The 12,971-nt window shown below is 38.8% G+C and overlaps 1 protein-coding gene across 1 annotated transcript in view; it reads right to left on the bottom strand.

Annotated features, from left to right (window-relative positions):
- Positions 1-5,775: 5,775 nt before the first annotated feature.
- TPPP (tubulin polymerization promoting protein) overlaps positions 5,776-12,971 on the bottom strand; it is a 36,958-nt gene continuing 29,762 nt past the window's right edge. Inside the window, exon 3 of the mRNA XM_008945082.1 lies at positions 5,776-6,250. Within this exon, the coding sequence (XP_008943330.1) occupies positions 6,056-6,250 (195 nt within the window). The 3' untranslated portion in view covers positions 5,776-6,055. The remainder of the gene's footprint in view (positions 6,251-12,971) is intronic.

Raw genomic sequence — 12,971 nt, 5'->3', positions numbered from 1 at the left:
CATGAATGTGTGCATGTGTGTCATTATGAATGTATTTTATAAAAAATCATTTCAGACTACCAGTATTGCAAACGTCTGTCAAGAATACCCAGAAATATGCTGGGTTTTTTTCCCTTTTTATTTATTTTCAGGCCTGCTCTTGCCAAAGTCTACCTAGAGCGAATGATCAACGAGCTTGAATGAAACAGGTAAATTCAAATGTTTTCTCACAACAAAGTAAAGAGTTATCTCTTAAACTTGTTTTGAAATCCATATTCTCCATCTAGATTTTGAAGCAATATAGCCAAGGTAATATACTGGAAAACGTGAAAAAATACCACATCTATTACAGCTATTTCTCCTTGCAAAAACAAATTACTTGGACAGTTAAGGTGTGGAGATTCTATCTGCAATATTCTTTAGCTTCCTGAAGCAACATTCCTAGCTGGGATACCTTTCAAAGTATGCTTTTTGAGTTTAATGCTCTAGCATGAATGCAGCTTCAGGTGTCTCACTAGTTTTAGGATTCTGAAGACTTAGAAAGAACATCCCAGTCCATCATTTCCAGCTTATATTTGGCAATCCAAATGGGCACTTGGGTGCACAAAATGAGTAACTGAATGTCTAAATGCTATTTTATGGGCAGACAATTCAAATACAGGAGGTACACATCTATCAAATGGAGGCACTCCACACTGTGAGAACTTCACAGATGATTGAGATCCCTCAGTATGCTTCATGTGCTTGGTTTTACAAAGGTTTATGCAAGGTTCAACTCTGTGTTCCCACCTTAATACACCATGACGTAGTACTTAATAACTGATGATGAACTACTGTGTGTATACAGTGTCAACTTGCTTCACAAATTTGAGGCAGAGGAAAATAGAAGGCCCATGTAGGTGTGGAATAACAGCCAAATTCAAATGGTCTTAAATAATTTTAAATAGTCTCTTGAGAGAACTCAGAGTAAATCTTGATTTTTCACCCTCACTCTCTCTCTCCTACTTTCTCACTCCAGAGGAACTCTGGAACTTGTGAAATTGTCACACCAAGTCTATGTTAGAATTACTGAAGAATGATCTCCCCCAGAAATAGGAACAGGGTAGCCAAATAAAAATGTAAAAGCCTTCTTAGAGCTTTACCTTGATGCCATAGCAGGAGAATGGCAGTGTCACCAACTGGCCAAGCTGAACGCCATTGGCTGCAGGACTTGAGTTTGGCCATTGTAAGATTTAAGGTTTAGCTCAACACGGATATGGTTTAGTTACTTAGCTGGATCCAAAGAGTATGTGTTATGTGTACACACACACACAGGCCTGTACAAGGCTTGAGCATTGTACTACTTATTACCAACTAATACAGAACATTCACATGACAAATAACGTACACAAAGGTGTAGTTATTTTGGCCCACATGCAAGGCTAGTGGTCAGTTAAGATGACACGCACTAATGCAACATATCATATTTGATCTATCATGAAGATTAAAGGTTTGTTTCTTGGCCAGTGCAAACAGAGAGAGAATATCTCATTCATGGATGACAGGCACATGACATCAGGATACTCATATCACTGAAATGCAAGGTTATATTTGGAATATCATACATGCAGGCACAAAGAATTAAAATTTATTTTATAACTATGACAAGCCTTAAGGAAAAAAACTTATCAATTACAGATTTAAAGTTTTGGGTTTGGAGAAATATACATGAGGATTTTCTCTACAGATGTTTACAGATGGCTGGGCTACCTATCACTTGCAAGCCAAACCCATAACAGTAATTTGATTTTTATTTTATTTTAATATTGAGACTATAGGGTAAAAATATGAGTGACTGAAATGCCAATTCATGAACAATTTTTTTTGCTATAACACCAAATAATTGTCAGAGGGATTTTTCATTTAGGTTAAGGTCAGTAAAACTCATTGAAATTATTGTACTTCAATCAAAACTATTTTCAAAGGACAATCTCTATGCAGATGAAAAACACAGGCTGTGATGCAAGTAGTTTTGAAATCTACCTTTCCCTTACCTAAAGTGAAAAAGAGAGATGGAAGGTTAGTTTGAAAAAAAAAAAACTTAGTAAAACAACGTGGGTAGATCTTGGCCACTGCCCAACGTTCAGTTTGGGATTCCAAATACTTGATTATGGTTAATGACATCTTTTCACACAGGACTACTGGAACAATGTGTGTTTTTAAATGTCTGCTTCTCAGTATTGTGATACTACTAAGGTGGTCGCTTTGATAGCCACAAAAAGCAGGACAATAATTTTTGTTTCTGATATTTCCATATTGATAAGATTGCTGCAAAACTCTCAACAAATAACTAAAGTGCATGGAGTGACTAAAGGGAATTAGTGAGCAAGCACTAAAAAGAAAACCCATTTGACAGGTTAAGCCTCAGTGGAGATAAAGGAAAGACTGTGTACTGCCATAGGGTTTAATTTTAAGTGAACAGTGTAATTTGAGTTTGCTCTTTAAGGCAGTTACTGCTAAAAGGTACCTGAACTTTGTGATCACATTTCTTTTGGCAGCATGTTTGGCAGTAGTGAAAGCAAAGATAATTAGGAACAACAGGGTTTTATAGAAGATGTTACATAGAAGAGTGATGCATAGTATAAAATGCTGAAAAGCAGTCTGTAAAGTTAGATGGAAGCAGTAGAGATGCCCCAAAAAAGGAGACAAGTGTAAAACTTACTTGGTACCCATGTCCTTACTTTAGATATGACATGTAGTTACAGTCTGGAGTATGGTACACAGGAAGAGCACGTGCCTTACAATGCTTCAAGGGTTGAAAACGGGTCAGCTCCTGTGCTATCCCTTCCCCTCATCTCTGAGGTACCAGCTGCCCTGCAAGTTGAGGGAATGGCAGGTGAAGAAGAAAATATACTTTGCTTCATTCCCAAGCAGACCTGGAGCTTACAGCTCAAGCTACTATTTAGGCTTTTAATTTCCTACAGATACTAGTGGAAAAGTAAGAGCTTAAGTAGGTGGTAGAAATCCTAAAAATACACAGCTGCATATGGTGCTTTTTTTCATAGCCCTGATCTTCCACACCAAGTGTAGTAAAAGGGAAAAATCTTTCCAAAGTTCTGTCTTTCCAGCCACAGCCACTTCTCTGTCACTGTCATATCAGGATGACTTCTTTTAATGCATCTTTTTGAGTTTTAAAACTATTCAACTGTAGAAATGAAGAAGAAACAAAGAAGTGTGTTCCTCAAAATAAAATACTGCTATCTGAAGCATCTTCTCATGTTCTGGTCCAAAGCTGACTATGCCATTGAAAGTATTTCAAAGAACATTGCACCAGGTTCACACAAAGTGCTTTGGTTCATTACAGGGATTTTACACTGTGCAAGTGATGCAAAGTAAGCTGTGGCAGAACCCCAGCTAGTTCCATAAGCCTCTTCTCAGAACCCAGCTCAATTTCTAGTCAGCGTCAGCTTGGCTCTGTCCCTCTTCTCAATTCCTTCGTATGCTTTCTGTTCTAGGACTGTGCTGGTGTCTCTCACACTGTGAACTAGCAATGTAAAACCAACCCTTAAAACCTTTCTTACCAACACTCCTCTTGTGTAGCAAGTCTGGCATTACTCTGTTTTATGTACCTGAGAAATCCTGACACTTGTGCATCTGAGTTAAGTATCACCTGATGTGCCAGACAAGGCAGCTAGCTAGCAACAAACAGTCACATCAACAGTGTGCTGAAGGGCTCTGCAGTAGACTTGACTTCACCTGCATTTGACCTGGGTCCAGATCTTTTCAGTTACCAGCGAGTTATGAGTCAGGTCTTGAAGTCAGTGGGAAGACCAGGCACTCTGCTTTTGCCTCTAACTTAGCTGAAGGACTTATCAAGGCTTAGAGGCTTAACCTTTTTTTTCACATAAAACAGGACTATCATGGAGCCTACTTCAGTAGCACAGGCACGAGTGATGTAGAGGGTTCTCTACATGTAGACAGTTCACCACCATGCTGGAATAACTTAGCACAGTATGCTGTTTTCTGCCTTGGACTGCGCCAGGTTACCAGTGCAACACAAGAATGGATCATCTCTCATTTTCCATTTCCATTCCATGGAAATTTTTCTTCAATAACAGTGGGTAACTCTTGGAAAGGCTTCAGAAAGCTGGATGCTTCTTATCCTGAGCATCCAAAAAATCCAAAAATCCTCCCAGTTAACCAGAGCTAGCCATGGGAAAAGCCATTTACATCTTAAACTAAGAATATGTGATAAGTTTGGCAAACTTCCCTACCTCTTCAAAACAAAACCCAAAATAAATTATAAACAAAAAAGTCTCCAAGTCTGCAAGGAAGTCCTTGTCTTTGTTGACTGTTATTGTTTTGTTTTCAGGCTGATGCATGGGCTCAGATGGTCATTGGAGGCAAAGTTACAAGAAAGGCTACCATTCAATGTCAGAAAAACAAAGCACGAACAATTTCAGGGCTCAACTCCAGTGGTCTGTTTCCAGACATTGGCCAAATATAGGCTATTGACCTTCATGGCACATAGCAACACACACTGCTCACTACATTTTATGTACTCAGACTGGAATGCTTATATGTATAGGGGAGAGCAATAGATTTATTAACCTTTATTCAGGGCTGAACATGAAAAATCAGTGCATGAGCTCTTTTTGAATGAGAGCAGAGCAAAACTGCTATCAGCTGTATTTGAATTCTGAAAATCTTACCTTTTATAACTTTAGAGAAGCTGAGTAATACATGAGGGTACTTGTTCAGCTCTTGTGGAAAACTGGCCCAGCCTTTTCTCTCCTTTTTAACCACTGTAAAAATGCATTATTTTTATTCCTGTTAAGCTGTTTTACCATTCTGGGCCACAAGCAGGTCACACTCAACTGCCTGTACCTTGTGCCTGTGGAACTGGTTCTCATTCTATAGCAGTGGAAAGCCATTCTCATCAATACTCTTACTCCTAGGTTACACAGCAAAAGTGAACAGAGAATCAAATCCCTTGGCTTCAAACAAATCTTACATAAAAGGTAGCCCAGTTATAACAGTACTTTTTTTTTGTGAGCAAATTGCATCTAATTACATGGATATTATTGTAAATATCCTTATTCCAAGAGACCATAAGCTTTCCTTACATATGTTATAGATTGAAGGGAATATGTGTGTAGTCACATTCACTTCATAGTGAATTGGCAGTGTTTAGTCATAATCAATATTTAGCTTCAATTATTAGCTTAATGTCCCTTTCATTTCAAATGTGAGGCTGTGCAAACTTGTGAACAGACTGCAAAAAATGTTAATAGACTTTCTTAGCAATGTCTTGTTCCTCACCTCTCAGGTTAGTACAATAGCTCCATCTAAATCCAGCCAGTAAGAACCATACTACAGTACACACAGTAACATACACAAAGTATACACAGGAGGAAAGTTCTTTCTGTTGACATAAAATACTTTAGAACCTATACTATTTTAGAAAAATCTTTTTTTTTTCTCAGTTTTTCATGAGTGGTGTATGATACTTACAGGCTAGCACCTCGAATATTACAACCACTTACACCCCAGCAGTATATTGTTGACTGTTTTAAGAGAAAGTGACAGATCCTATATAAGACATTTTTTAAAAGCCCCAAAACAATGGTTAAATCAAACTGCATAAATAATGGGATATTCTTCAGAAAGGCTGCTACAAGAGACCCTCTTTTCAAGAGGTTGTCTTTGACATCCTCAGGGCAGCTGGACATTTAGGAATGTTTGAGATCTTTTGCTTGAATTGACAAAGTGTTGTATAACCACTATTGACTTTGGGTTTTTTTTTGTCGTTGTTGTTTGTTTTTATTTTTTTTTCTAAAGCTCAACAAAACAACATATTTTTTGTACCAATATATTTATTTTTGCCAATATATGCACGAGGAATGTAATGAAGTGGCATTGTGCTGCAAGTAGCTCAGCAGATGTTGAAATCAGTTCCAGTTCCTGAAAACAACTTCATGACAACATAGTCTTAGCATTCACAATAACCAAAACATGTGGGATTCATCTACAACACTCTTATAAATATGTTCTCTTTCCCCCTCTCTTTCTCTCTCTGTGTTGTAAACCCTCAGCCTTACTTGCTTCCTTGTACTTTATGATCGTATGTGCCTGCATGCTTGTAGCCAGATACATATCCTGAAGAATCCACCAGATCTTCTCGGCCAGCTTTGCCTTTTCCTTTCCCACTGGGATCAAACCTCTCTTTGTGAGAACCTGTGAATTTTGATGTATCTGTAAGGCGTGATACCGTTGGAGATGAAATGGCTTTCTATTGGGAGAAAGAAAAGAAAAAAAACCCATACATCAGAAACCAATTGTTCTTAATACAGATATTTGTACACGTTACTGCCATTTAAATCTTTGCTAATAATAGAGACTATGTAAATATCTTCTCAATTCCAGCAACAGGATACAAACAAAGTTTGTTTCTTGCTGTTATATACAATGACAATAATCATATAGCCAAGAACAGTAGTGCAAATTTCATCAAAAACTTCTGGAAGAGACTTTCTATATGAAATAGTTCTGATAAATAATCAAGTTCTAAGCACTAAAGATATGAAGAAGTCATAGTGAACAGCCACATTTAAAATTTATTATGTCAACACCCATGCATAAAAGCCTGTTTCCACCATTAAAAAAAACCAAACCAATACAGCTAGAATTTATAGCTTCAAGAGGCAAATTTATTCTTAACCCCAGCACTCATGAGGGAAGTAACAAACCAGAAGGACTGAAAGTTATTTTCAATGTTAGGAAATTAGCAGTCTATGAAATGGCATTGAGCAAAGACTTCCCTCTACATTGCTTCCACTGAGTCATATCAGACTACTTAAAAAATCAAAGTTTTGCTGTCACTGAGACAAAGAAAATGTGACTACAGAAACAGAAAAAAACCCCAAAACTTTCACTGAACAGTGTAAGAGCTTCTTAACCTGTGTGTCTGGAGTAAAAGCGATCTCTCTGACACTTAAGTTTTCATTTTAAAATCATAAGAGAAAGGGCACTAAAGGAGACGGGAAAACACAGAAGGTTCTTGTGTAGTAGTGAAAATGGAGCTAAGATGAACAGACTGATAAAATCTGGGTATCTTTCTTCCGTGTGCCACCTTGTTAGGGTGCATTTTAGAGCCAAAAGTGAATAGGGCTTCACTGCGGTGAAGTAAATGCTCTGGGAAATTTATCATTCATCAAAATCTCATTCTCCCTCTACCCATCGTCAGCCCAAATAAATGCTCATGAATTTATAAATGCTCATGGTGTACTCTGAGCACCAAACAAATGTGTTCAGAGTAACACATAGCTCTTCCATAGGACAATATAAGTCAAAAATCTTTTAATGCTGAACGTGAAAAGATCAGAACCTGGAAAAGATGCTTGAATCTGTACCAAGAAAAACAGGATACTTGGATTCAGTCAGACTGCGAATGAATGCTGTAACTTGTATACCATGGAAGTTACACATTCTCAACACCATTTGAATAAAAGCTCTTTTGAGGGAATTTGTCCACATACATAACTACTTAATGAGAATTTCAGGTTGTAAACTTCTGTTGTTCTCCCTCTGAACATACCTATAATGCTCTGCATAATATATAAACACATAATGCTCTGCAGCACTATCAGATAAGGCCCTGAAGGGAAATGTGTTGTGAAGGTGTGAGTTCTGCCACTACTTAAAAGAAGATGACCAGTTAAGCATTCATTTCTCAAAATAGCATTGCTGAATGACCTGAATGACTCTTGCCTTGCAGTCTCAGAGTACTGTTTGCAAAAGTGGTTATTTTTTTATATTGAAAAACAGAAATTAAGACAATGCTTAGGAAGAAGTATTGCTTCTTAATACATACAGTTTTCCTGTGCACATTGGCCTGCTAGCACCTTATAACCAGGAAACTTGTATTCACAGTAGTGCTAATTAAAAAAAATAAACCCTCTGATCCGCAATTTTGTTAGCAGCCCAGCTAGATAAAATGAAAATGCAATAAAAATGTGTAAGGTGAGACATCAAAAGCAGAAAAGTGAAAACTCCCAGCCCGATGCCCAGCTGAGAATTTATTCTTTCTGTTCCTCAGGGTATTAGTAAATTGAACAGGTTGCACACACAGTCACCCAACAGAACCAAAGGATAATCTGTCCACTGAAGATTACTCTAAAAATTACTTGGAAAAGAAACACATACACTTCTCTAAGAGTGTTACCTATTAGCTGGGCCTGTTAGCTTCACCCTGGGTACAGGTACCAGGAATTCTCTTTCTACTAAAGTAGAAACTACTTTAAGTCTTACTTGTGAATCACTATTTTGTTTTTTTAAGTAAAGTAAAACATGGGGGCTTGTACCTTGAACAAAAACTCTTGCACAAACCACTAGGAACAAGCTTTTATATGATGCAGTGCTTCCTATTTGGTGTTGTTCACGAGTGAGAACCCAGCCACTACTTGAAGACAAACTGTCAGACTGCTTGAGCGAACAAAGTCTTCCACCAGCCACCACTCTGAACCATGATGCATCTATGGAAATGGGCAGTACATGTATCTCACCTAACTTGTATAAATGCACAGGCTTCCCATTTAATTTTTATTTTAAAACTCCTGCAGGGCATAAGAGCTGCAGAAGCATACTAATAAAGGGTCACTGTAGGACAGAATGCATCTAGCGAGGTTTCTTATGCTTAAGTTATTCCTAGGTCATTCTCCCTCCAAAAGATCATATGATGCTCCCTTTACTAAAGGCATTTTCTTAACTATTACCACACTTGTGTGTTCCTAACAAGCTTACCAAGAAAATGAAGATCCCATTCGTGACTCTCCCCATGTAAGCCAGCAAGGAAAAAACTAGGGCATGATACTTGCTAAAGTATCTTTCAGTCATCCTTAACACCAGAAGAAGCTGCTCCACAAGGTGCAAAAAACCTTTATAATCTAACTAAAAGACCAAACTTTGCTCTGTGTTCACTTATACAAAACTATTGCTAAAAGACACAGGATGACAAAAAGTGACAAAAAATTGTTTGCACTATAAATATGGAAATACTTCAAATACAAGACGGCAATATTCTGTATAAAGTTAATTAAAGCTAACACATACCTACTTTCCTTGTATTTCACCACTCCTACATTACACAAAATTATTTTTCTCCAAATGTGTGTATACTTTGCGTTCTTGCATGCAGAGAAAAGTCTCAGAAACTCGAGCTGACTGTCCTTACCAAATTCATTCTCAAGACAGATTGCTATTCTGAGAATTTGTAATGGTAGAGTTGAATCACATTTGCCTCATAACTCAAAATTAAAGTAAATAAAATTTTTGGTACAGTAACATGACTGTTAACAGACATGGGAAGAATTGTACGAGTGCAAAGTGGAAGGAAATGGATGCATACAAACACACAAGAAGAAACAGAAAAATGACAAGTAATAGTATGGCTTGTGTTCAGTAACAAAGGACATTCCCAGAACACTGCTCCCAGGACATCATTCCCAGTGATAAACTTGAGGAATGTGTTGTTTATATCAAGACAGACTGCACTCTGATAAGACTACAAGACAGATGACTTATCAGAAAAAAAAGTTGCACCCTGACAAGAAGATGATAGTAACAAGGTTGCAGCGTGCCACATGAGCCTTTCCTTTTCCCTCACTGAATGGGGTTTTGGGGTTTTGTTTGCTTCTTTCCCTCTACTAATTTCCCTTGGTACTTCTCCATTTGGAACTTATTGGTCATCTCTCCACAGATTTCACATTGACTGCTTCCTCCGGGTGTAGCTTTCATAACACTGTCACATCCTCTGGTGAAGACTTGTGCCAGGACTAAGAGGAAAACATTCTTCTGTAACTCATTCTTCTGCTAGAGCCAAGTGCTTTTCCAGTGCATCAGCAATACAGCAAATGGTTGAAATATAAACACTCTTCACTCTCAGTGTCCAACCAAAGATGTAGTCACATGACCTCCAAGTCCCTGGAAACATCTCAGATGAGCCAGCAAAGGTAGGCATGTCTCCTGCCTCTTCCAGCTAAAACTCCTCTCACCCCAAAAACCTCACTGAGAAGATCAAAACAGGCCACAGTCTCAGAAGCAGCCATGGGAAATAGAAATTTTATTTAGACCAGTAGATTTGCTAATTTAAAGTGATCATGCATTTTTTCATTACCAATTCAGTATTTTCCCTGCTTTGTGTTAGTGTTTACAGAGAAGTGCTGCCAAGACAGTGAGGAGCTTGGAGCATGTGGCATACAAGGAGATGACAGAAGGCTGTTTATTTAGACTCAGAGGAGAATAAAAAGAGGGGACACAAATCTTATTCCTGTCCTCAACAGAGGGGTTATACAAGACATAGAGTCAGTTCAGCAGTATGTAGCAAAAAACACCCATGGAAAAACAACAACAAAACAAAAACAAACAACCAAACCAACCAACCAAACAAAAACCAACCAACCAAACAACAAAAAACAGATAATGAACATGTTTGGAAGGTGAGAAATTCCAACTAGACACACTTCACCACTCTGGCTGGTCAAGCACAGAGATGGCTTACCTAGAGACTTGAGATTCTCTGTCCCTGGAGATTATAAAAATTTGGAATTATGAAGTCACAGAAAGATTTAGGTTGGAAAGAACCTTTGCATCTGAGTCCTTGCCTAGCATAAATCCCTGCTCACAACAAGGCTCAGACGAGCTTGAACAGAAGCTTTTCCAGTCAAGTCCTGAACACCTCCAAAGGTGGTTCCACAGCCTCTCTTGGCAACTTGCTCCAGTGTTTGACCACACACAGGGTAAAAACCAAAACAAACTATCCAACATCTCATCCAAATGCCAAATTACCCATGTTCCAACTTCCATCTGTTTGAAGCAACACCCAACATGAAAGACAGAGAGTGAAAGCTGCAGAGCCTTTTTAAACCATTAACAGTGCCACATTCTTCATTCCTCCTTTCTTATGAAACATCTCTGCAAACTCAGGCAAGTTTTACCTTCTACATCAGAATAACAGATGAATCCAAGAGTAGTTTACAGAACAAATAGAACATTCCGCTTCATTGGTTTTAAGAATTAGAATAAGTTTCAGAAATGCACTATCAATACTCATGAAACTGAATGGAACTACAGCAAAAAGGAAACCAGAGCACAGAAATGAAGAACATGGAATCCATAAACAGTAATGCATATCAAAATTTTTTTTTAAAAAGAAACCAAAGCCCCAAAACATTGGAATCCATGCATACGCATTTAAAAACCTGCAGAAAGTCAGGAACAGGGATGAAGCTTCAAAGAAAAATTTAGGTTTCAGTCATGTTTCTTCAGTCTGGCATGCACACAGACATACATAAAAGTGATAAGTAACTCCACTTTAATAAAGCTAGAAAGCAGTAAGTAACACCATTTTAATTAATCTGGGTGATTCCTTTCAAAGGAGGAACACTTACTCTTATATACTTCTCATCAACTAGTAGTCTGGATAGAGCTAGACCAAAATACATTTAGGAAGTTGCCTTATATGTGACATCACCTCCAGGAATAATTTCAATTCAATAAGTTAAACCTGTCAGTCCCAGATTTAACTCCACCAAGATAAGACCATGTAGAGCCCAGCCTTAACAGCAGATCAGGAACTGTACACAGAGCATTCACAAGTGACCCTTTCTTCTCCTCCTCTGTAATACTAGCCCCAGACTCCAGCTCCCAAGCATTTCAAGACTCCAAGCAACTACAAGTCATGGGATCTAGCAGACTGATCAACATGACCTCCCACGAAGCTGAAGACAATGTGCTAACACAATGTGCTAAGGAAGACTTTCACATTGCTATTAGTAGTAAAGACAAAAAAGAACAGGAAAGGTAGTACAGACTCAAAGGGGGGTTTTAAGCTGGGATTTTGGTGAATCCTTCTTCAACTTAATGTTACAACCACTCTGTAATACAACATGTTCCAATTTGGTCATAAGATAGTCCTCTTAAACTTCTAGATAATGGGAAGAACACAAGAACTGAGGTCTCTCAAGTCAACCCATTGTTTGTTTGGTTTGTTTTGTTTTTTTTTTAAATGTTGAAGGAAGATGAAAACCTGCATCAAATGCAGCGTGCTTCCAATTACCAGAATCACCTTCCAAGTGGTCCACATCTTAACTCTTTTAGTACCTTTATACACAGAGACAGACTAAATATAGTACCTTCATTACACTATTTATGGTCTATTCATCTCCTTTACAAGATGGATGGCTTCTAGCTCATGTCCTTATTTTAGGATTCAAACAACGTACATACATGCACACACCATGCTTTGTTCCTGTTTTTTCCCTGCCACAGTCATCACATACCCCAACCAGACCCCGACCATCTTGGTGGCCCTGCACTGGGCTTGTTCCAGTGTATCAGTCGCTCGCACAGGGGAGCCCCAGACTGAGCACAGGACTCCAGATACAGTCTCACAACTATCAAAGAGAAGGGAAGGAACACTTGCCAGGACCTGCTGGCTACACGTTTACTCATGCAGCCCAGGACACAGCTACCTTTCCTTGCTGCTGGAAAGGTGAGCTGGAAAGGTTCCCAGGTCTGATGGCAGGTCCTACCAGTTGAAAAGGAAGGCAAAATAAGGCATTGAGTATCTGGGTCTTTTCCACATCCCTTGCCACAAGGTCCTCTGTCACACCAAGCAGTCAGCCCACATGTTTGCTACCAGTGTGTTTACAGAAACCTCTCATGTTGTCATTCACCCCAATCACTAGTCTCAACTCCAGCTGAACTTTAGCTTTCATCACTCTGGTCCTTCATGCATGGGCTACATTCTTCCCACACGGCCTTCTCCCTGCTTCTACCTCCTGTGTACTTCCTTTCTGTGTTTCAGGCTAGTCAGCAGCTTCATGTTCATCCATACTGGCCTGCTGCCAATGCTTGCTTGACTTCCTGCACATGGGAATGGACTGTTCATGTGCTCTGAGAAAGATGTCTTGAAGACCAACCAGCTCGCCTGGGCTCCTCTGCCCTCCAGGGCA

The sequence above is a fragment of the Merops nubicus genome, unplaced genomic scaffold (genome assembly GCF_000691845.1).
Source record: "Merops nubicus isolate BGI_N331 unplaced genomic scaffold, ASM69184v1 scaffold4808, whole genome shotgun sequence".
Taxonomy (NCBI): Eukaryota; Metazoa; Chordata; class Aves; order Coraciiformes; family Meropidae; genus Merops; species Merops nubicus.
Note: the sequence above shows the minus strand (reverse complement) of the source record. Positions and strands in the feature narration are given on the sequence as shown.